The 22,983-nt window shown below is 38.5% G+C and overlaps 1 protein-coding gene across 1 annotated transcript in view; it reads left to right on the top strand.

Annotated features, from left to right (window-relative positions):
• Positions 1-1,694: 1,694 nt before the first annotated feature.
• cep192 (centrosomal protein 192) overlaps positions 1,695-22,983 on the top strand; it is a 36,622-nt gene continuing 15,333 nt past the window's right edge. Inside the window, 35 exon segments of the mRNA XM_055041843.1 lie at positions 1,695-1,895; positions 2,327-2,498; positions 2,711-2,818; positions 3,241-3,398; positions 4,739-4,794; positions 5,071-5,104; positions 5,107-5,205; positions 6,064-6,179; positions 6,339-6,419; positions 7,252-7,398; positions 7,604-7,757; positions 8,311-8,522; positions 9,019-9,123; positions 10,432-10,684; positions 11,628-11,777; positions 11,861-11,925; positions 12,066-12,290; positions 12,411-12,552; positions 13,039-13,121; positions 13,203-13,472; positions 13,978-14,572; positions 15,214-15,334; positions 15,467-15,593; positions 16,483-17,146; positions 17,674-17,817; positions 17,951-18,099; positions 18,264-18,494; positions 18,604-18,729; positions 19,130-19,270; positions 19,430-19,493; positions 19,616-19,755; positions 20,026-20,118; positions 20,290-20,408; positions 21,741-21,938; positions 22,347-22,437. Coding sequence (XP_054897818.1) covers positions 2,332-2,498; positions 2,711-2,818; positions 3,241-3,398; positions 4,739-4,794; positions 5,071-5,104; positions 5,107-5,205; positions 6,064-6,179; positions 6,339-6,419; positions 7,252-7,398; positions 7,604-7,757; positions 8,311-8,522; positions 9,019-9,123; positions 10,432-10,684; positions 11,628-11,777; positions 11,861-11,925; positions 12,066-12,290; positions 12,411-12,552; positions 13,039-13,121; positions 13,203-13,472; positions 13,978-14,572; positions 15,214-15,334; positions 15,467-15,593; positions 16,483-17,146; positions 17,674-17,817; positions 17,951-18,099; positions 18,264-18,494; positions 18,604-18,729; positions 19,130-19,270; positions 19,430-19,493; positions 19,616-19,755; positions 20,026-20,118; positions 20,290-20,408; positions 21,741-21,938; positions 22,347-22,437 — 5,628 coding nt within the window. The 5' untranslated portion in view covers positions 1,695-1,895; positions 2,327-2,331.

The following is a 22,983-nucleotide window of genomic DNA, read 5'->3' as shown; positions in this document are numbered from 1 at the left end:
TTACAATTTGAAATGAGCAAACACATTGATGATTCTTTTATGACTTGATTCTTTATTATCTAGTCGACTTACTTATTTTGGTTTCTCACGACAATGCACTGAAATAACTGCAAGGTTTGCTCTCTCCAGGCAGCTGTCTGCCAGTCCAGGCGTTCCTGCAGCTGCTTGACAGATCACATGTATCTTAGCACATGATATGCTTCTTATTTAGTTGTGGGGTCCATTCTTTACCAACTTAGTCAACTGAAAAACTCATACAGCTAGAAACGTTGAATAGCAGTGAGGGATGGGTTTTTACTGGCTACCCAACAGGAACGGGTTTCACCTCAGATCTGTACCCAACAGTCAAAGCAAAATAAATATATGAAAAGGAAATATAAACTAATTGAAATTAACTGGTTGGTAATGCACAGCTTTTAGTTCACTATTAGTAGATTATTATTCAATAATTTAAAATGTTCTTGGTCTTACTATTAAAACTACTGGTATATTTCTTCCACTCTTTCCCTCAGCTATCATATTTACATACTAGGTCATGAATACACTAAACTGGTCAGACATGTGCTCATACTAATTCAGTGTGGAACTTACTGGTACAGTACTTGACTTGTCTGAGTCTTCCCTAAAGAACAAGAATTTAGTATCGACAGGGAACTCACCTCTGAGATACTCCAATGTTCAGTCTTGGGGAAGCTGTATTTAATATTTACATTCTCCCTGCCTCTCACTGGCTCAAGTTATAAACAGTAATAAGACTAGTTACCATAGTTATACAGATGGGACACATGAACAAGAACTTGAAAAATATATCCAGGCATTTATCACTAGTCAAATTGATTACTGTAACGATGTCTTCATATGTCTGACTAAAAGGACAACTGCAGCATTTCCAAAACACTACTTCTTGCATTTTCACTAAACATAAGTAAATAAAACACACCACCCCCCATTCTGAAGTTCTTACATAAGCTCCCTGTAGCTCAGAGAATAGACTTTAAAATACTTTAGTTTATGAACCACTGATGACTTAACACCAAAATGTATGAAATATTTGTTTTCATTGAATCAAGCTGCATTTTTTGTTATACTCTCAAGTAAAGAACACAATATGTACATTATATTCTAATGCTATTAATATAATTAATATTGTATGTTATTAGTAGTCATTATTGTTAATAACAATTAATATTCACACAAACATAGCTTTGTTTCAAAACTAGTAAATAATCACTTATGTCTAAAATATAGTTTGTTTATTTTTTAATCATGTACATAAGTTGTGAATTTAAGAAATCATATCATGTTCTAGCACAGGTGTCAAACTGGAGGGCCACTGGTCTGTAACTTTTAGATGTGCCTTTGCTGCACCACTGAATAACATAATTAGGCTCTGGAGAACTTGTCTACACAAGGAGGAGATAATTAAGCCATTTCATTCCAGTGTTTTGTACCTGTGGCACATCTAAAAACTGCAGGACAGCAGCCCTTGAGGACTGGAGTTTGACACCCCTAGAACGCAATGATAACAAGAATACACAAGTAGTATATTTTCCAAACTGCTCAATAAAGTGCGGCACCTGTTCCGACCTATCACATTTTGCTATTTCCGCCCTCTGCGTTGTTTCGGCCAATCAAATCATTTAAAATATTTAGGGCCCGCCCTTCTAATATGACGCTCACGCGGGCTTCCTGTAGTGTCTGGGCGCTGCTTGGTCTTACGGTTCGGAGTAGTCCTGTTTGAAACGCTGTATTTTAATAAATAACGAGCAACATGTGTGTTCGGGAGCGAACAACAGGAACTTAACTTCACTTTTCAGCGTGTTTGAACAAGTTTAAAAGACAACGCTCGAGCTGGAGAAGAATATTCAATCTCGGCCCGCTCCTTGCGAGTGAATGTGAGTTTTAAGACAAAGTAACGTTGAGGCTGTGAACTCTTTGTTTTTGGTGAAATTCATAAAGAACTAGGTTTGCATAGAGCAGAACCTGGGTAGTTTGTCATTCCTGCCTGTAAGTTTGAAAACTTTATTGAACAAAATAAGCAACTTCAGTTGTTGTGCTGTGAAGGGTGACAACTCTTGTTTTTAGCAACTAGCTAAGCAAACTGTACTCTCATAATTCGAGGGTAAATTTGACCGTTTATGTCAAATACTGTCCCAATACGAGTAAAACCGACTTCATTAAACCTCTTAAATCTCACTTTAACTTGTTTTCATGGTTACACCAAATTAACCTGTATTTCTTTGTGTCCTTCTGAATAAAAGAAAAAGAGAAAAGAAACTGCAGCTCGCTTGAAATAACACCAGTTGTGTTTATTACTTATTTTTAGGAAATATGGCGGAGAGTTTTTACAAGCTGGAGGATGAAACCTTCCCCAGCTTCCTCGGCAGGTCTCTGGACAGCGACCGCGTCACACTGGAGAATGTCACTCTGGGTTCAGGTCCTGGGCTGCCTGTGGCTGCCTCCACGGTAGCTAAAATTAGACCCAGCTCCGACAGCAGGTGGGAAAGGATGGGACCTCCTACATATTTCTTTCCCCCTTCAACTGTATCAAATTGATCGATATTTTCCGTGACAATGGAAATAAAAAGAGTCATCTGGTCAGCATGTCTACAGGGCTCAAGTTTTATGTTTTTAATTCATCTGTCCCGATCCCTTTCCTTTATATATTACTAATTCTTTGTGAAATCATTGCAATGTGATCATTTTACAGAGGAGATCACGAGGAAGCTTCATATCTGGAGGGCAAAGCACAACTAGGCAAGTCACAGTCATCTGTTGCAGGACATCCCAAGTTTTCCCTTGGCTTCAAAGATGATTCGTAAGTATAAAACAGGTTTTTGTTCTGATATCTTTTTTAAATTCTCCTAATTACCCAAACACACACCCTTTATGGTGTGTTCAGATTAAGGAGTTATGTTATTGTTATTGCAAAATCACGTAACAGTTGGTAATTTTTTTAAGAATAACAATCAAGCTCTTTTTTTTTTCTCTTTAAACATTTTTTGAATGTTGGTCCCATGAGAGCATCAATAACAAAAATTTCATAATATGCTTAAGCCAAGTTCTTGTTGACCTTTTAACAGCATATTTGCCCTACTGACTGTAATTGTTGTAAAGTTCCCTATTTGGGTATTTATTTTGACGCTCCAACTGCATGGAGTCAATAATTTTTAGGCAAAAGAGATGAGATTTTATTTATCTTGTTGTATTTGTGAAAATTTCTCTTTGCTTGTGTCACAGGGAGAATGCAAATGACTTCATTGCCACCCACCAGCTGACAGACATGCTTATTAAGATCAGTCTGGATGGGAGTCCATCCAGAAACCAAGGTTCTGTGCTGGGCCTTCTTCCCACCCAAGCAGGTTCAGTGTCCGGTCGGCCCACAGAGCTAGGGAGCGGTGAGTCCTCCTGCCCTCCTGAGACTCTTCTTCTCCCAGACTCTCTTTCCTTTCCTGCCTCGGTGCTGTTGTTTGTACTTTTTTCTGCTTTTTTGCTTGTTTCTTATAGAGGAATTATTTGTTTGTAAACACAGTGGATGCTCGTGCACCTTGACTTTAGCAAGAGCCAGGAGGTTTTTAAATGCTCTCTGGTTACCATGGTTGCCAGCATTAATCTTTCTGTTTTAAAGTTAGTTAGCATTTTGTCAGTCAGTCAGTGGACTACAACACCCATTCATCAGGAGGATAAATGTCACGCTCAAATCTCATCCGCTAAATTGACATTAGTGGAGGAGATGCGTATCAATGACTCATAAGTATTAAATGCAGGTGAGTCGATAAACGACAAGAGAAAATGACCTAAACATCGGTTATTACTTGCTCGCTATATTAAAGCTATTTCTTCACAGTGAGATAATCAGCTCTCTGAGATATGCCAAGTCCCTCTAAATAAGACATCCCTATATGTGGTGAGCAATGAAGGCACCAGAATAGGGCTTTTCAAAACTAAATTTTCATTTATAAAAGAAAAATAAATAGAATTCATATTTAGTGTACAAAGGACAAATAAAATCTTTTCTTCCTAGCTTGGGCACAACTTGAAGGAAAATGTAGATGTAGCTGCATCGATCAAGGCAGGTGATGAACTAAGCCATCAGAAATTAAAAATGCAACAAGTTGAGCGGGAAGGAGTGCTAAGCACACAGACTATTTGCTTAAAATAAAAGCTCTGACAACCGCGGGCGCTGCACAGCTGTGTGCGGGCAAAGAGGTGATCTGCACTGGCAGCGAGTTGTAAATTACTTTGTTAGCCTTATTGTACATACTTTCTGTAGTTAGAATAATGTATTCTTGCTTGTCTTCTGAAGGCAATATGTGCAGTAACTTGGCTGCTGACGCAACATGACGTCGAGTGATAGTCCTCTGATTTACAGTAGCTCCATTTGGAAATGAGCAACTTCCTGATTTCCTCTCTTCTAATTAGTGGAATCTTCCAGGATTTGACTTGCAGCTTTTGTTTCAACCAACCTAGTTTTCATGCTTAGCCAAAGAGAATGAACTATATTACTTCATTTGCATTTTTTAAAAGAATTCTATCGGACTACACAAAAGCAAACTTGTTGATTTTAGCCAAGCAACGTTTTGATAACGCATAACCAGAAAATCTTCATTTATTTGCTTGAATATTATAATATATGACTCATATATGACAAGGAAATACAAACGTTTTGGTGTTGGATGAAGACTGTTGTAACTGGAAATCTTTCTACCTTACTAATGGAGTTATGTTTATTTTATAGATCTTTCAACTGGTCCTTTGACAATTGCCCACCTGGGCCAGAAGAACAGCAAAAAGGTACAAGATTGTTTAATTACAACTTTGGTCTCTGATGACAGACTCATTGTATGTGATTGTTGTTGTATTTGATTTCTATTCTTCTCTATGATTTTGGTCAGGGAGCTTTTAGCACCTCAACTCTGGTCTTTGTTTTCTTACTGCTTAACTAATTTTGTCCTTTTTTTTCCCTTTACTGAGAAATAGTAAAGGTCTGAACTGATCTTTGTGTTTTTACTTTTGACTTGGATTCACTGTTATTTACTCATCATGTTATATTCATCCATATGGGTTCAGGTTGTAGAGGTGACATCTGAGGCGGACCGCTTGCAGCCGGTGTACTGGACAGTGACTCCTGCAGTGGCAGTAATTCCAGCTTCTTGGCCCATGAAAAGCTCATGTCTGTGGACACCATGAACAGTGATGTGACAGGTACTGTTACTCTTTCCATTTACAGGGTTCCTTGCAGGTTTGGGAAAGTTTAACTTGATCATTTTCTTAGTATGGATAAGAAACTTGAAGAATAACTGAACCCCAAATCAACTTTAATTGGCAGTAAATTGTATAAATTGATCTTTTAGGGCTCTATCTTTATGTTAAGCAATTTGTGATGTTTCTGTGTAAACTTCTTTAATTCTGCAATATTTAGCCTACAACTGCCTCAGTGCTGCCATCTTTGGGCTGAATGGTAGCTACTACAATCAAATGTTCCTATTGGTTAAACTCTTAGTTAAGTCTCTGTTGCAGCCCCACATTCAGGTATAACGCCATCTCATTCAGACACACGTCTCTGTGGTGAGTTGGAAATGTGAGTGTGATGAGCATTTTTCTTTGCATTGGCTCGGCTCTAAGAGCAGACAGAAACACATGATGTCACTAGGTATAGACCACACAACTGGTCTATACCGAGTGACCACTTGGTCTTGGTTTCTAAAGCACATTGTCAGAACAAATTTAGAATTCTGCAGAGTTGAAAAGAATTCCACTGAAAGCAGCTCATTGTCCCTTTGCACAATCACATTCCAACTTCAAAATGTTTTGGTAGAACTGTTTGTTAAACATGAAAATAATTAAACCCAGGGAGGTAACTGTTTTAGACTTGTGTATTCATATTTTTACTGTAACTGCTTGGAACATTATGGAAGTCTGAAAGGGAAAATTGCTAGGAATTCAGATTTATAATAGTTTTATTTTTTTTTATAATTTATGTCATGATGTGGCAGAGCGTGGGTGTAGTTTGTGACCGAGCCACAGATGGTAGCTCTATATGTCAATATGTTTGGCCACCAGATGATGACCTTGACCTGAACAACCTGCCTGATGATGAACTAGAGGCATATTTCAACAAACTGGTTCCTCCAGCAACACAGAGAGGCAGAGTGGAGGGGCAGGAGATTCCTGTGACTGTAAGATCCCCATTCCTTTTCACATCAGTTAGATTGTGTTTGCCATTTTTAAAATCTGTTATTTGATCTTTGTCTGCACTGAGCGAATGCGTTAAATTAAAAACTGAAGATATGCCTTAATATGTGTAATTTAAGTTGTTTATTTTTGCTTATGCACAGGGAGTGGGGGTTGCTGCAAGTTATACGTCTGATGCCAGTTCAGAAGAGGCACATAAGAGAAGATGCCAGTTCCTCAATCAGGTTAGGTTCTTTTTCATCACTGATTTTCTTTCTCGTCAACCTCATCACAGTTTACTTTATGAATATGGAGTGTTATATTCATAATTAGAGTTTATATGGCTGCTGAAATTCCTGAAAAGCCTCAGTTTCAATAAATCAATATTTGGAAAGTGCTTGATATTCAAACTGCACAGTTTTGTACTAAAGTGCACTCTAACACTTGATTAAAAGACTAAAGTTGGAAAATGTTGTTTACAGTTGAAACAAGATCTTTTCATACACCCCATAAAAACACACAACTTTTTGTATTCTCATTCTCTGAAGTTAAATAGATTTAACTTTTTTATGGACTCACCAATTACCAACAAATCACCAATTGTCAGAACATTCTCTGTATGTTGTGTTTAAGCATTTAAACACATTTGTCCATGAAGGTTATTTACCTTAAAACTATTTGTTTGTGTTGTCTCAATGTAATGAATATGGTTTTTATTTTATTTGTTAAAAAACATTACAGATGTTAGAGGATGTTTTTCTTAAATTAGTGTTTTGTTCCCAGATCAGTCAGGTGTGTGAGAAACTTTTTGAAACACAAAATTCTGTTTAGTTTATCTTGTCCCTGCTATACAGTACTATCACAAGACGATAATAAATTATATATACCGGTAACTGTGTATAGCAACTGTCTTTTTAGTTCATTTGTATTATTTTATGTGCAAATGGTGATCCTGGAAAAGTTAGAAAACTTACCTGTAAAATGCCCGAATGATGCTTGATTTTTACTGCAGGAAAATTCGGTTTAAAAGTAGCCTTGCAGAGTTGGATGAAGAGTTTTGTAACAATTTTTCTCCAGGAGGATTTCCGGATGCCTGACGTGCGACTCGCTGCTACTGGCATGGACTCGTGTCCAGCCAGTGACGAGGACACCGAGGACGAGCTGGAGACGGCCAGAAGGAACAACGCCAAGACACGGCTGTTGCCCAGCACGTCCAGACAACTGGTCAGAAAATAGTTATTTTGGAGATGTGAAATGTCTTTAATCTAATTTGCTGGGATCTGTGACAGACTGTGGCTTGAGGTGGAATAAAAAATGTTGAGCCCCAGAGAAAGCCTTAAAGAATAATCAGGATTGTGATGTTGCCACTGAAGCAACAATGTTCCAGCAGTTAGTTTTTTTTTCTGTGGGGATCCACATGTTTGCACAGGTTGGAGAAAGTAACCGTCCCAGTTTCAGGCCGGGTTTAGAAGGCGGCAGTTCAGGCGACGAGGCTTCCTCTGGTCGTGGCGGTCCATCGCTGCTTCCTGGGATCGGACACAGACGATCAGCTGAAGGACAGGTCATCAACTCTCCTGTTGCAGGTAGAACACACATTACATTATATTTAGAACTCCTAATTGCACTTTCTGAACCATTTGAAAGAAAGTTTGTTGCAATTTATTTTTACATGTTTGACCAAGTTAGTCAACCTATTGTATTTTATTTTATTTTCTTTTAATTTTTTGTACTTCCTGTTTTTCTAAAAATGTTACTGCTCCATTTTTTTATTCATACATCTCAGTAAATTATATCAGTGAAAAATTTATGTATTTCAGTTAAAAAGAGTGAAATTAGTGAATTAATTAACACTTGTCAATTTTTGGTGTCTCTCTTTAACATTGGGGCTAAGAGCTAAAAAGACCAAATAAATAAAAAATATAGAAATATTATGTTTACAAAGTTCTCAAGGTCAGGATTGAAACATTATACATGGAATGCATAAAATTGTTTTTTGCTCTTTTTTTATTTTAATCAGCTGTAATTTGGTTTGTGAGGTGTAGCAAAAAAAATTTTTCTATGGCTTTCAATCAGTGGTGAAAAGCCTAACCTGCTCTGTTGGTTTAACCTCCAGTTTGTGCTGTGTCTCTGTAACAGGGGATGGAGGTGGCGGCGATGGCAGCAGCGGCAGCGAGGAAAGCGGAAACGACGGCGGAGTTTCCACCATCCCTGTTCCAGTCAAAGTCCTGACCACATACGAAGCCCTGCGTGGCCTGGGCTTTGTGGGGAGCAGGCCTCTTAGTGAGGAGGACAATAAGGACTTCAGCAGTCTCCCTCAAAACATGAACGGTTTTCCGAGATTTACACAGGTGTGATATCCTGCTGGAGAGAAGGCTAAGAAACTGATTGTAAACTTAAGGATAAATCTCCTTATTTGGTTTGGTAGGATATTTTACAATTTGTTGGTAATTTTACTGCTCCTCTTTAAGTTTACAGTAAAGACGAATTTAAATCCAGTTCTAATGCGACTGTGAATTTAGTAACTTTTTTTCTCTTCTAAAAGCAAACTTGATTCTTAATTGGCTAATATGCAACTTATTAGGCAGACATGCATAAACAATGGTTTGAAAAAAGAAAAATTGGTTCGCAGTGACAATATAAGTCTTACTGCCATTATGTACCCAAAAAATGGAAAACATGGAATTGTAATGGCAGATTAATCATCTTTGGAGTTTAATTATTTCAGAAAGTTATTGATGATTTGATTTAATGGCATGCGTGTACCATTGGTGTATCCATTCCTAACTCTTCTTTGGTGATCAATGCCCTTCAGTATTTCCTGTGTGTGTGTGTTGCGTCTTGCAGATGGGCGACCGCGTCGGACCTGTAGGAACCGGTGAGGCCAACTCGTCCTCCGCAGTGGCATCTGACACGCACTGGAAGAGGATGCTGGACAGACAAGAGCCCCTGGTAAGAACACAAACTACTTCTCTACAGATTGGTTTTGGGGATAAATTTCCTCTAAAACTTAAAAAAGCAGCATAAAATGGAAGTCTAAACAGATTTTATTGCCAGAACATCAAGAGGTTCTTTAAAAAATCTTTAATTTTAGTGGAGCATTTAAAATGTAATTATGAGAATTAGGAGATGGAGCAGCATTATAACATTGGCTTGTAGGAACATTTCAGAAAATATCAATGAGAAGTCATTCAATTCAAAATAGTCAAACCCATTAATTATACAGAGATATGTCAAGTGTTTTTATCTACATTGATTTTGACTTAACGTAAACCTGTTAAGTTTCTGAGGAATTTTAAGACCGAAAGTTTAGAAAACCTTTTAGGTCATTAAAGTCAATAACATTCTAATTGTTCCTTTTTCTTAAATATTAGCTTCAGATACAGTTTGTATGGTATGGTACAGATTAATATTGCTATAACAATTGTGGTTTGATATTGTGAGCAACCCAAAATGTAACAAATTTTTTTTTCCTAAAAAACTTGGGAAAGTATAAATAATGAATGTATGAAACTGTTGAGTTTCACTTTTTGTGGGGAATTATTCAAATAAATGTTAACAATGTAGTTTCAGATGCTGCCAGTATGAGAACATTGAGCATACACTTATTCTGATTATCTGTCCCATACAAACTGCAACATTTAAGCTGCAAGTCCAAAAAGAATTCTATCATATTTATGCCCACCGACCAGGCTAGCTAACCAGGCTAAAGATTAATATAATCCAACTCTAATGGCTACAAAAGGTGACTGTGAATTTAGTTTTTTTTTTTCCTCTTCTAAAAAGCACAATTAATTCTTAATTAATGTACCTGAATATATCTTCAGGTACACTGTATGTACACTCACTGCTTCTGGAAGGAATGTTCTTGAAGATTTGTTGTCCAATGCTGTTAAAAAAAAAAACCTCTTAGTGTTTCTTGCATTACCACAATTTTAAGTTTTCAGATTGAAAATATTGGTTGGAATTCCCAATAGGTTACATTGTAGGCATTTCAGAGGATTCCTATTATCTACTGAAGTCTTCCTGTCTCGTACCCTGAATGAATCAGATGTTTCAACGTGTTATGAAAATGGTCTCCATCTATAGATCCCTGTGCTTCATTTCAATTCATGCATAAACACCTTACTGGTACTGATGATGGCTAACTTTGAGTCTCCTGTCATCAAACAGTGTTGTTACCACAACCCATAAGCAATTAATATGGAAAAAGCTGCGATTTTTCCATTTGAGGATCTTTGCCATCTAACTGTTGTGTAGGTGCTGGACACCAAAAAGGATGCTACTGATGACGAGGCGGTGGATGAGCCTGATGGGGCCCGGCACTCGTTGGGTCCTAGAGGAGGCCCCTGTGGTGATGTGGCAGCTTCAGATGGTGCTAGTGAAGATGACAACCCTCTGTCCACTTCGCTGGAAGCAAAGTATTTCTCCCAGAGCTTCCAGCAGGATCCGGAGGAGTTGGATGAAGGCTGGACCTACTGTCCAGACCACATGGAGCTGGAGTTTCAGCAAGGTGGACTAAAAGTTCACTTAAATACTGACATCAACTTCAATCCTTCAGTTTATTTATGTGTAGTATCTGGTGGTGCTCCGATTTCAGTTTTCTAGCCAATCAATAGTTTTTAAAAAGCCTAACCTGCCTAAACAGAATTTATTTATTTATTTTTTTTGTCTAAAAAGTCACTAAATATATTTTGCTAGTTTGGCAACATTGGGGTGACAGTGGAGGTTAACATGTGGAGGGTAACATGTGACCTGGTGGGTTCCCACAGATTCCTAAAAAAAATAAATCATAATCACTGAATTGATCAATCTCAAGAATAAGGCATTGATTAGTGTAAAAATTTCTCAAATCAGTCTTTCAGAGGTCTTAAAAATGTTGATGTAAACGTTAACGTAAATAGGATTATATGGTTGTTGTTCCCCATATTAAAATAATTGGAAACATTTATTTATTTTCGAATGTTTCTCGCTGTAACATCACGCTATCTCCATACAAGCGCGACATTGTTGAAGCTGGGACTCTTTGTTCATTAATGATTAAATAATAATTACCTGCCATTTGCATGTTTTTATGTTCATCTTTGGAAAGTTTTTCAAAATTTGTAGCTTCTAAACTGGACCAAAAAGTATTTATGTTAAAATTGTTTTCCGTGGTAATCATTTTTCGTTTTGCTTATTCTGAAGTTGGTCTTTAAATTTGATCTCAAGTGACGTTAAAAAAAGTCTTGAATTTAACATAAGCTGTATGAGCCCAGCTCTGTCACAGCAGAGCAGAAGGGTACAGTGGTTTATTTTCAGACCTAGTAGATCATTTTCATATGCAAATATCGGCCAATCAACCTAATTAAAGAAATCGGGGTCAATTTCTCGGTGCACCCGTAATAGTGTCTATGGTTCTGTAACTACATACGCACTAATATTCTAATTAAATATTAACAAGCTTTCTTCTTCAGGAGCCAACGCCGGTCAGAGTGTCGTTTACCAAAATGAAGAAGGAAAGTGGGTCACCGACCTGGCTTATTACTCCAACTTTGAGAAAGAAGTTGATGAGAAGAAATTGGATAATAAGAGCCAATATCTAAATGAGGACTTTCTACCTGCTGGTATGTACAAGATCACAACTTTCTTGTGAAAGAATATGTAAGTGATTTGCTATTAAATGCACTTTGCTGCTACTAATTTGCAGGTGATGCTATGGAGAAGATAGTGAAGGATCAAATGGAGTTTGAGAAAGAGAACCAGTTTATGCAGGTAAATCATTTTGGGATCAAATTTGATCCTGATTTCTATCTTCTATTAAAATTGTTCCAGATGACACAGGAAGCTGGAACTCTCAGGGTTTAGCTTACAGTGCCTCCTCTGTTTAGTTTCTGAGTATTTCTCTCCACCAGGAGGAGCAGATTGAGTCAGCAGCTGGAGGCAACACCACCTTCCACAGTGACTCTTCCTGGAAGATTCCACCCAGCAGCAACATCCTGATGAGGGCTTCCCAGGTCTCATCGGAGATCAGGCAGGGAGATGAAAGCTACCTGCGGCTGTCTTTAGGACAGTTCTTCAGCCAGCGCTCAGAAGCTCTGGGCTGTCTCGGCAGAACTGATGGAGATGATGTCAAACGGGTCAGTAGATGCAGTCTGTCCAGGTTAATGATTTATTGTGATTCCATGACTATTTGAAGCTGATGGATTCCAGTTTTGGTGTTTGTTTTGTTACATTGAAATCGTTCTCTGTTCATTCAGCCATCCTTTGGTTACATCATCACATCTCCAGAAAAGAGGGAACCTTTTCCACTCATCCAACCATCTGACTTCTCATTTGATGACAACTTGCATCTCGGTGCCACTGTAGACCTTGGTGAAGTAGACAAAACTCTCAACACAGGTGTGGTTGGTAACATCTGACATCAGACATGCAAATCTTTCAGTATACAGCAGTTCAATCCTGTTTTTAGAGTCAAGACTTTTGATTCAGAAACTAATATTTCTATTCAAACTGCCTGGAAATTCCATTTTAAATTGTGACTGAAAAAGGCAGTGTAAACAGGACATCTATTTAAAACATTAAAGTTCTGTACTGCTGCACTTTGTCAAATTTCTTCAGTTTGTCCTTAGACAAAAATAGATTTGTACATAAAATTCTGTAACTTTTAATTACAGATTTATTTTAACCAATATCTAGTCAATGTACCGGTCTGGCCTTTTCTATATAATTTTACAAAATATGAAGCAGACTAAAATTCATTTTTGAGCATTTTTAGTCGATAGTTTTTTTCTGCACCTCTGACACCACACTTGGTTACAGTTGGACTTTTTCATAATTCATTTAGTTAATATTTTAATTTTTGTCTGGCTCATTATGTCCTTGCAGAAGATTTGGACAAAACTCAGAATGCTGCTGGTGAAAGGTTGCCACCAAAAGGGGATCCTGACCCAGAAACTTGTACAATTGAGGTACCTGACACTACTTAAGATAAATAAAAAAGCAAAACCTATAATATGCTCTGATCTATCTGGGTTTATTGTGTGCTTCAGGACCATATAGGAGCTGCCATGTCCGAATACACTCCAGGCTCAGGATCTGAGTCGACCAAGGCAAATCAAAGTGTTTTGTCTCCAGATAACAACAACAGCTCTCTGATGCTCAGCATCAGCACAATTGCTTCGGCTATCGCCAACGCTTCCATCAGCACTGACCCGTCCCAGCTGGCTGCTCTGATCATGGGTCTGTCCAAGAAAACCAGAGCCAGGAGTGGGCCGGAGTCTGGCGCTGCCTACAAACGGCCGCCCAACACGGATCATCATGTAGGACTAATTTATCTGTTCACTGTTTGACTGTGTCCCTTTTAATGGTGACTGGTAGAGTTAAAATGTATTGTAATGAATTATGATTTTGGTTTATTTATTTTCAAACAAGTTTTTAAAAACAATAAAACAAGCAATCATTAGGGTAGAGAGAACATGGGAATGCATAACCAAGAACAAAATAATTTGTTTGAAAAGAAAAAGGAAGAAGTGAGTGCTTATTTAATCCTACCTTTTATCTCAGTTTAATGAAATGTGCCCTAACCCTTACCGTAGTTGTTTTAACTACATAAAAGTAGTTAAAACAATGTTATAACATTCATGTGCATGTTCAGTATACTGTGCTAAAGAGCCAATAAATATATAATATTATTGAGAGAACGATGTCAGTAAACCACTCATCAAAATGAACCTGATTGGATCTTTTCAGCTCTATTTTGGTATTTTGCATTTGTTTCGAGTGTTTGTTGAAAATTAGATGAACTCCTTTGTCTGCCCTCCATAGACCCCCGCTCAGCCAGATCAGAGCACAGTCTCAGATGTCCTGCAGAGGAGCATCTATGTTGGAGAGACAAGCGCCTTCGACATGGAAAAATACTTGAAGAAGACCAATGTGTCTGGCGGCAGCGACTTATCTGACACGCATACGACCTTTAACCTGAGCAGCTGGACCGAAAGTTACAGCAACTGTCAGAAGAACCCCCTATCAGGGTGTTCCAGTAAACAGGATAACGCGACTGTGGAGTGTAACGCAGCAACAAGCGGTGGCAGACCTGACAGGAGCTCCGGGCCTCATTGGTATCCCAGCTCTGCCAGACGGACAGTGGAGTCGGGACAGAATTCAGAACCGTTTTGTAAGAATGACAAAAGCTTACCTAGAGCCTCCCAAAGCTGGAGGAAGTCCCAGTCGAGCTCTCCTCTCAAAGCTCCGTCACCCCGAACTCAGAGGTTGAGAGGTTTAGGTCAGGACCCGCAGGATGGGCCCAGAGGTTCTGCAGAGATCACACCAGGGAATTTAATCACAACTCTATCTCGAAGCTCAGAGAAGCAGGCAGAGGTCCCAGGAGAGAGAGCTCAGTTTTCACAATGTCCTCTACCTGGTGAGTAATACCCAGAGGTTTACCTTTACTTCAAGATAAAGGTATTTACCTTTACAGTCAGTAAAGTTCCGATCCACATCGATGAAGCACTGATCCACTTCTTTCACTTTTGATACAGATATCTGAGATTTAGTAAAAACCATGCTGGATTGATTTAAAACGTTTTTTTTTTGTGTGTAAACACAGACATACATATACTAAATTATAAATTTATTTGATAACTTTGCGTCAGTTCAGCACACCTAAATACACCGGTCGGTTCACTAGCTTGGTTAAACATGTAAAAACAAGTTTAATTTGTACAGTCATTGCAGTTGGGAGTAAAACAGCCAATGTAAAGAAACTGAATCGGACCAAAACAATAGGTTGACTGGTCAAACATGTAAAAATAAACTAAAACCTTTCAAAAAGTGTAATTACAAATTCTGAATATAATGTAAAATAAAGTATGACGTTGCTCAGAGAACAAAACAGACTTGGATTTAATAGATGTACCCTTATGAATCAGACACATCGTCGCAGATACCTGAATGAGAATTTTTTTCAGTGTTGGTACCAATACAGTTATTAATATCAGATCGGTGCATCTCTAGATGTGACGTCATGACTGTTTATTCTGAGATTCGGTATTTGGTTTAAAGGCATACTGGGAGATTTCCCTGAGCAAAGTGTGGAGGAGACTCACAGCAACTTCAGGCCCTCCACCTCCCCTCTGACCCACTCGTCTCCCAGTCAGACCTCCATTCCCACTGCTGATACCGGGTATTGTATCCAACATCCATTAGTCAAAGGATTAAATATTGCTTCTCTTTGCTTTTTCACTGGTTCAAATTTGAAAATGAAAAATATTGTCTGTCTTCCCCGTTTGCATTCTCCCTCCTCCGCCAATGGCAGGCTGGCAGACGGACATCCAGGTCCTGACCTCTCACCTGAGTCTGTCTGTTCCAGCCCCAGTCTCAGCAGGCTCACGTACATCTCGGTAAACGACAAAACTGCTTTGCCCACACCTGAGCGGCGAAAGGTACAGCTGGACTGAGATTTTTATATTGAAACTTTGGGAAGTTTTTGACAGGTTTTTTGTTTCTTTTTCTTAGATGTACTGTCAATAAGCTGTTGTCAAAATTTTACTTTTGTAGGGCTTCACATGCATTTAAAATTTAAATATTTTGAAAAAACTGCCTTTATTGTCTCAAATGGTTAATTGGTATTATGTCTACAGCTAATGATTCTTTTGTTAACTAATTGCACAAAAAATGTACACATTCTGTAGATTTTTAATTCAATATTAGAAATGCATTAAATGATGTAAAAGAAGTAATTCAATTTGTTTTGAAGAAAATTATCTAAAATACGATAAAGTAGCTTTTTTTTGTAAGTGTTGATTAATGAATGAACCTGCAGCTAAAATATTCGACTTGCATAAATGTGTAAAACTCAGGCATTTCTTCTGGACTTATCAGTACAATGTTTTGGACTAACAAATTGATAAACGAATAGCCAAACTTGCTCAATATAATTTTTTTATTTTACAGCTTAGTGCTAATCTTTTTTTTTTTAATTTTATTTAACCAGTTAATAATTTAAGAGCAAAAGCTACTTGATTTCATTTTTATTTATCTTTACAAAATTTGAATCAGATGAAGCTAAAACTAATCCACTTTATTCTTGGGAGAATATTCACACACAGTTTTTTTTTCCATCTAAAATGCAAAATCTATATGTTTTGGCTCTGTTAGACTTTTAACAAATTACCTTTTTCGGAGTCCAAATACTTCATTAATGATTAATTGACTATTGAAATAATCATCTTATGAGTCAATTGATTTATCTAAATTAATCATTTCAGCCCTAATTGGTATTTTTGTTAGTTCTTGAGTGGTTTCCTGGTGAAACTTGTTGTTTCATTTCAGAGGGAATCCACCATGGGACTGAGCACCACCATCATCAGATTCAGTCCTACCCCACCTGTGGAACCAGATCTGCAGCTTGACCCAGCCAGAAGTCTTGATAACATACAGCAGTCTAAAAGCCTGGACCCCATACCACCACCACAGGGCAAAAGCCCGGAGGTCCAATGCAGCAGCGCCGCTCTTAGCTGCACCCGCAGCCAGAGTGAATGTAGCTACCCTCCTGCTCCTGGGGATGTCGTACCTGGATTCACAGTCCACAAGAACCTGCCAGACTCCAGCAATAGGAAGTTGGATAAAGTGGACTCAGGCTATAGCAGCAACCTAAACATCCAGCATACCATCAACTCTGCAGCTCCTCTAGGACCCCAGCAGTGGGGAGCCGCCCCCTCTGCGTCGTCATCGGTGTACTTAAGCGGGCTCGGCATGCCGCCCCCTCCTTACACAGCAGAGGCTCTTCATTATGTCCACATCCCAGGTTTTAAGCCTCGATGTCCAAGCATGGTGGATCTTCCCCACAAAGGAGATGTCCAGTCCATCCTCACCAGACGCTCCCTCGTCAGCTCGCCGCTATCTCTGCAGTTCCTAGGAGCTGATGCCCAGCTGCATTCTGGGGCTTTTCATATGGGACCGCCAGGAAACGGTCTTTACAACATGTCCTCTACAGGCACGTCTTCTGGTTTTTACTGCCTAAAGTTTGTCACAATTACAAATTTTTCTGGATGATAAATCATCCTAGAAGTTATTGTGGTGATTGATAATATTGTTGCTTTGAGACCATTTGAAGTAATATAACGGTAATGGTATGATAATCCAAGAACATATTCTCAAAGATTAATAAAATTTTAATTGTAATGAATGTTTAACATTGAAACTTAAAGACATTTCAAATGTCTAAAATGAATAAAGCTGAAACTACAAATAAAATGTATCTACAAATTTGAATTCATAGTTTAATTTATCATGTGATTAATCGACTTATACATTTGCCTAATATAAAAAATAACATGCTATCTAGCCAACAAAAATATTTTAGATCTGTAATAACCTATACACAGGCTGCAATGGAATCTAGATCTTACTTTTTTCTTTTATCTTTGATTTGAAAGCATAACCTGTGTTTGATGGTCATGTTGGTCAAGCAGTTGGACTACGATTTTCAAATATCTAACTGAGCCATTCTTCCCACTTCAGGTTCTCTGGTGGTTCCAGGACCTGCTGGACCTCATCCTCTCACCTTACCCCATCAGAGTCAGCATGAAATGGGAATAATGGGGAAACCCTACAGCCATTATGGTGGAGAGTCTATGATGACCGGCGGTCTTGAAGAACTGAGAGGTATCAGTAGTAGGCATAACGGAGTTTTCTACGTTACACAGTCTTTTGAAATCTGCTGTTGAGACCAGGGACATGTGAAGACATTGCAGAAAGCTGCCAGCATCAGTTTATGCTCTCCTTCTGTCATCCTCAGGCCAAGTTGTGGTACCAGAGGAACTTCGCTTCCCTCACGCCTGCTGTGTCGGCATCGCCTCACAAACCTCCCTCAGCCTCTTCAACCCGTCTGAGAGATGGCAGCAGGTTTCCATCACTGTTACCAGCCTAGCCATTGATGGAGAGAAGGTTTGTTTAAAAGTGTTTTAGTTTTTATAAAAATCTGAGTAAAACTCTGGTTTCATCAATTTGATTTGCGTAGCAACACATAGCCAGAATTTGGTGGAGGGATTGTACTACATTTTATTTTTTTCACAGATTTTTTTTATTCCCCCCCATTTTCATACCTGCAGGTGGACAGCTTGCCTTACCAGTGGCTGATGGTGAAAAACAAGACCATCATCGGTCCTAAGAGTACAGAGGAGCAGAAAGTGCTGCTTGTCCCTCCGCAGCCTGGAGTCTACCAGTGCATCCTCAGTGTTTGCTCCTGGCCCGCCTCGGCTGAGACGGAGCTGGCTGCCAGAGCCAACATCTTTGCCAGACGGGTGGTGCTTATTGCAGTGGCAGAAAACCCAGCTTTAGCAGTGAGTGACTGTAACGTGAAACCAAACATGAGGTCATGAAACAGACCTGGAAACATGCAGGTAATGTGTGGTTGTTGTTTTTATGAAATATTCCTTTGTGGGTTAATAGATTGAAGTTGGTGAATCTGGCTGTTTGGATTTTGGAGACTTGCCAGAAGGGAGCGCTAAATCTCTACCTCTGAGGCTGCTGAACAGAACCCACGCTACTGTACCCATCCGCCTGGTGATCAGCGCCGTGAGTTCTGATAGACCCATACTGATCCATTAGCCCAGTCATCTCTAGTTGCAAACAAAGGGTTACATTTTCTTTAGTTTTCTATAGCTGAGCTTGAACACTTTCCTTTTGTAGAACAGTAAACAGAAAATAAAAGCAAAAGAAACCCCTCAAAGAATTGATACAAACAAACCTAACAGTTGAAAGCCATTAAATAAGAAGAAAAAGAAAATAAAACGTTTTGTAGATTTTTTTTGTTGTTGTTAAAGCTTATGAACACTAATGTACAATATTAATGTAAGGTAATTAAATACAAAGCCCCAACCCCACATATTCACATTTCTTCTAATTTATGTACCATGTCTCCCAAAGGCCTGAACATTTCTTGTTTTCCTTATTCTTGGCGTACTTTTCCTCTCAGAATGCCATGGCATGGCGATGCTTCACCTTCTCCAAAGACCCCGTTGGTATGACGCCCGAGGCCACACAGCAGGCTGCACACATGGCCCCGTTGGCCTCTCCCTCGGTCATGAATCATGTGATGCACGCCAGCTATGGAGAGGTTAGTTCTGTCTAAATCTTCTGTTAATAAAGTGATATCAAAAAGTCTGAATTGTTTTGTTTATAATGCCATGTAGGAGGTGTAGTAATATGGAATTCATTCGTAAATGTCTTTTACCATGCGCCTACAAAGCACCTTAACACAACACATTTCTCCCAGAACCCAGAAAGCTTCATGGTCTGGGTCCATTTCAAGGCTCCTCAGAAGTTCAGAACTTCTTCAGGTACTGATATGAACTTTTAACTTGATGTTAAGTGAAGTCATCCAGTGAATTTTTAAAAAGTCTGGTCCTACATCTGTACTACTAAGTTACTAGACTCTACTGGTGTACGTTTGGTTTTTAAGAAGCCCTGGGTCCAGCGGATGAGTACAACGCTCGTGTGGACATTGAAATGGACTCTCCAGGTCCCAGTCGCATCATTAGGAGTATCCCCCTGAAGGCCAAGTCTGGAACTGCAAGAGTTCATGCTCCTAAAGCTCTGCAGGTAGCACAGCTGTCACGTGGTTGTTCTTTTATGTCATTCTTTCAAAGTTACCCTTTACTTTAAAATATAAAGGGTAGATATCCAACCTTTTTAATTGTCTTTACAAAACACTTAAAGAAGACTATGCTCAGATTTGTCTTAATTAATTTTTTCTTTCATTTGAATTTATTTGACTTGCATTTAGGGATGATGTAGACTGTGTTGTAGATTCAACATTTCTGTAAAAATGTGAATTTAGTGGCAACACATCTTTGTTTGTTTTTTTCCTAGACTGTGAGCCTTTTAGCTCCTGTGGGTAAATGTAGTGAACAGACTCTGCCATTAAAGAATGCAGGAAACATCGATGTTCGCCTGAAACTCAAGGTAATTCTGACCTTTAATTTTATGATTAGATTCAGGGTTTATGGTAGCTGCTGACATTTGGGCCTCAGAACTCTGCATTAGCATTCGAGAAACATGTTTTCAAGTGTTCATTTGTTCTTGGACATTTATTTGTAACTGACTTTTATTTGTATTTTTTATTTCTTTCTCTAGATCAGTGACAACAGCGATAGCTTTTCGGTGTCACCCGATGAACTGTTTCTGAGAGTGGCAGAAGAGCAAGGTGTCGTTTTATCATTTAAAGCACAAAGTAGCAGGAAGCGTAAAGAAAGGTAAACATGAGATTTCTTACTTCACTCCTAAGACATTAAAGGAGCTCTTTAGTCCTTTTTGGTTATAAAGTTATAAAAAATCTGATCAAACAATTAATACTGTGGAAAGTTAAAAATGTCAAATTACATTAAATAATTTATTAAATCTCATTCATTCATAAAAACTAGAAATAAGCACAAAATTTCTTAAATGTAAAATTATATGTGCCTCAATAAAGTGTGTTAATCTAATCTAAAAAAACCAAGATATTTGTTGCTTTAAGTTATTTTGTACTTCTGTGCTGAAGCATATCAAGAATTAAATTAAATGATCGACTTCACGCATCAGACTCAGTAGACAGGATTTAGTGTGGTTTCTATTGCGATCCCAATGTTTGATTGGCTGCTTCAAATAGCAAGTCAAGAGAACTTCTTCTGCTTTCGCTATGACTATGAGGTCCATATTTCCCCTGGAAAGAGTGGAAATGACTTCAGTAAGTTGTAATTTATTAATGCAACCTCTGGGCAAACAACTCCAGCCCCTTTTTTATTTTGGTGTGAAATAGCTCAAGAGGGCGTGTGAGCTGGTGTTAGCCAGTGGGCGTGACCTTCCTGTCTGTCATCTATAGCATCTGTTGGTAGGATCACAGTGCGCTCTTTCCTGTGACAGAGAACATTTTAACCGCTGAGTCCTAGCAAACGTGACTTCCTGTTTGAAGCAGCCAATCAGACGTCAGGGTCTCTACAGAAGCTGGCCTAGTCCCTTCCACAGAGTTGACTGGATTAGGCTTAATCAGTTGAGATAAAACAACTGATTAGGAGGTTTGATATGAAATGTTTAAAGTCTTTATAATGGTTCTTTTTTTTGAGTGTAATGGTTGAAGTTGATTCATTCATGGTGTGCTTCAGCGGAGGAATATGAAGTCATTTATTAAAGCAATAAATAGATAAAGCAAGTTTTTCAAATGAAATCAATTTAATTGGGGCACATAAAATTCCGTATCTAATTATGCCTATTTATTTTTCCAGTTTTAAAATATTGATGCATTCACATATTTCATAAGCTAATTTTTGTATTTTGACACTTTTCACTCCATAAAATGCATATAAAACATTTCTTAAATTTTAATGGGATAATCTGACAAAACTGAAAAGTGTAGTGAGGAAATTCAAGAACTCAAATCTTTGTATCTTATTTGTTTTAAAGATTGACTATTAGCAATGAAAATGTCTGCTAAAGAAGCAGATCATTAATTACATTTGATCATTAATCACTGTGAATTGTGAATTTGTCATCCATGCAGCATGTTATCAATAATGAACCAACTCACTTGAGTTCATGTTGTTCCGCAGCCTTCTCACTGTGTTGGTGCTGCCGTCAGGCCCTCAGTACGAGGTGACGCTGAAAGGAGAAGTAGTCCCTTCTGACTCCGGGAACCCGGTGGCTCTGTCTGCTCCTGTCTGTGGTCCCGCGCTGACCAGCGACATCCCACCAATCCTCTCCAATAAGCAGTTTGTGGCCTGGGGAGGGGTCACCCTGGGACGAGCTGTGTAGGCAACCTTTGAGTTTTTCATTAGTTTGAGTACTGCTTGATTACAGACCCATCACTTTCTGAGGTATCAGTTATTCATTGGAAAGGAGTCAAATAAAAAAAAAAACATGGATGGATGGATGCTCCGCCTTATTCTATTAAGACTTGTGTAATGTTATTCATGAGAGGGGACACTGTGGGGGTTTACAGGGACAGCTGTTCGCCAGAAGCTATTTCAATGTGATGCACAGTTTATTTGTGCTCTGTGAGGAGAGATAAAATGGAAAGGAGAACTCTGCGTATTAAAATCAATCCGATTAATTAATAGTAATTGAACTATTGCACAACAATAATAATTGGGATAAAACAAAGCAGAGGAGGTTTGATATGAAATGTTTAAACTCTTTGTAATGGTTATTCTTTTTAGCCAACAGAAGCTGGTTCTAAGAAACGACTCATGCAGCACCACACAGCAGCTGCGTTTGCTTATCCGTGGTCAGGACCAAGACTGTTTTCAGGTACAGCACTTGAAATGGTGAAGAAGACATGTTTTTTCCATCGTTTCTGTTGATTGTTGAGCTTTCCAGCACTATGTGCAAGCTCTAAACTGAGACTTCATGCTGTCACAGTCTTAGTCGTCACAGATGTGTCTCAGTAAATAACTGTAGTTTAGTTCAGTGATTTAATCTCTTACCCCTGAAATGAATACCCAGTTGTACAAAAAGTATTGTGCTTTTATTGTCAGTCAGATAATTGAACATTTCACCCACCATTAATGTAAATTTAGGCATGATGCCAATTAGATCCACCAAGCACTTGAGGAATAAAACAATAAAAGACTGTATGTTGCTCAAATCTTTGAAATTGAGTCAACATATGTTTTTGAACAACCATGGCTTTGCCAGATAGTGTGAAAAATTTCAATATACATTGGTGTTCATAATACAGTGTTTCCAATGCAGCTAAATATATAAAAAAAATGTACTGTACTGTCTTATAAGCTTTTATTCCCCTGTTTCATGATAAATATTAGTGTATGTACTTGTGAAAATAATAAAAAGCTT

Source organism: Poeciliopsis prolifica, unplaced genomic scaffold (genome assembly GCF_027474105.1).
Source record: "Poeciliopsis prolifica strain line A6 unplaced genomic scaffold, Auburn_PproV2 SCAFFOLD017, whole genome shotgun sequence".
NCBI classification, from domain to species: Eukaryota; Metazoa; Chordata; class Actinopteri; order Cyprinodontiformes; family Poeciliidae; genus Poeciliopsis; species Poeciliopsis prolifica.
This window is presented reverse-complemented; position numbering and strand designations above follow the sequence as displayed.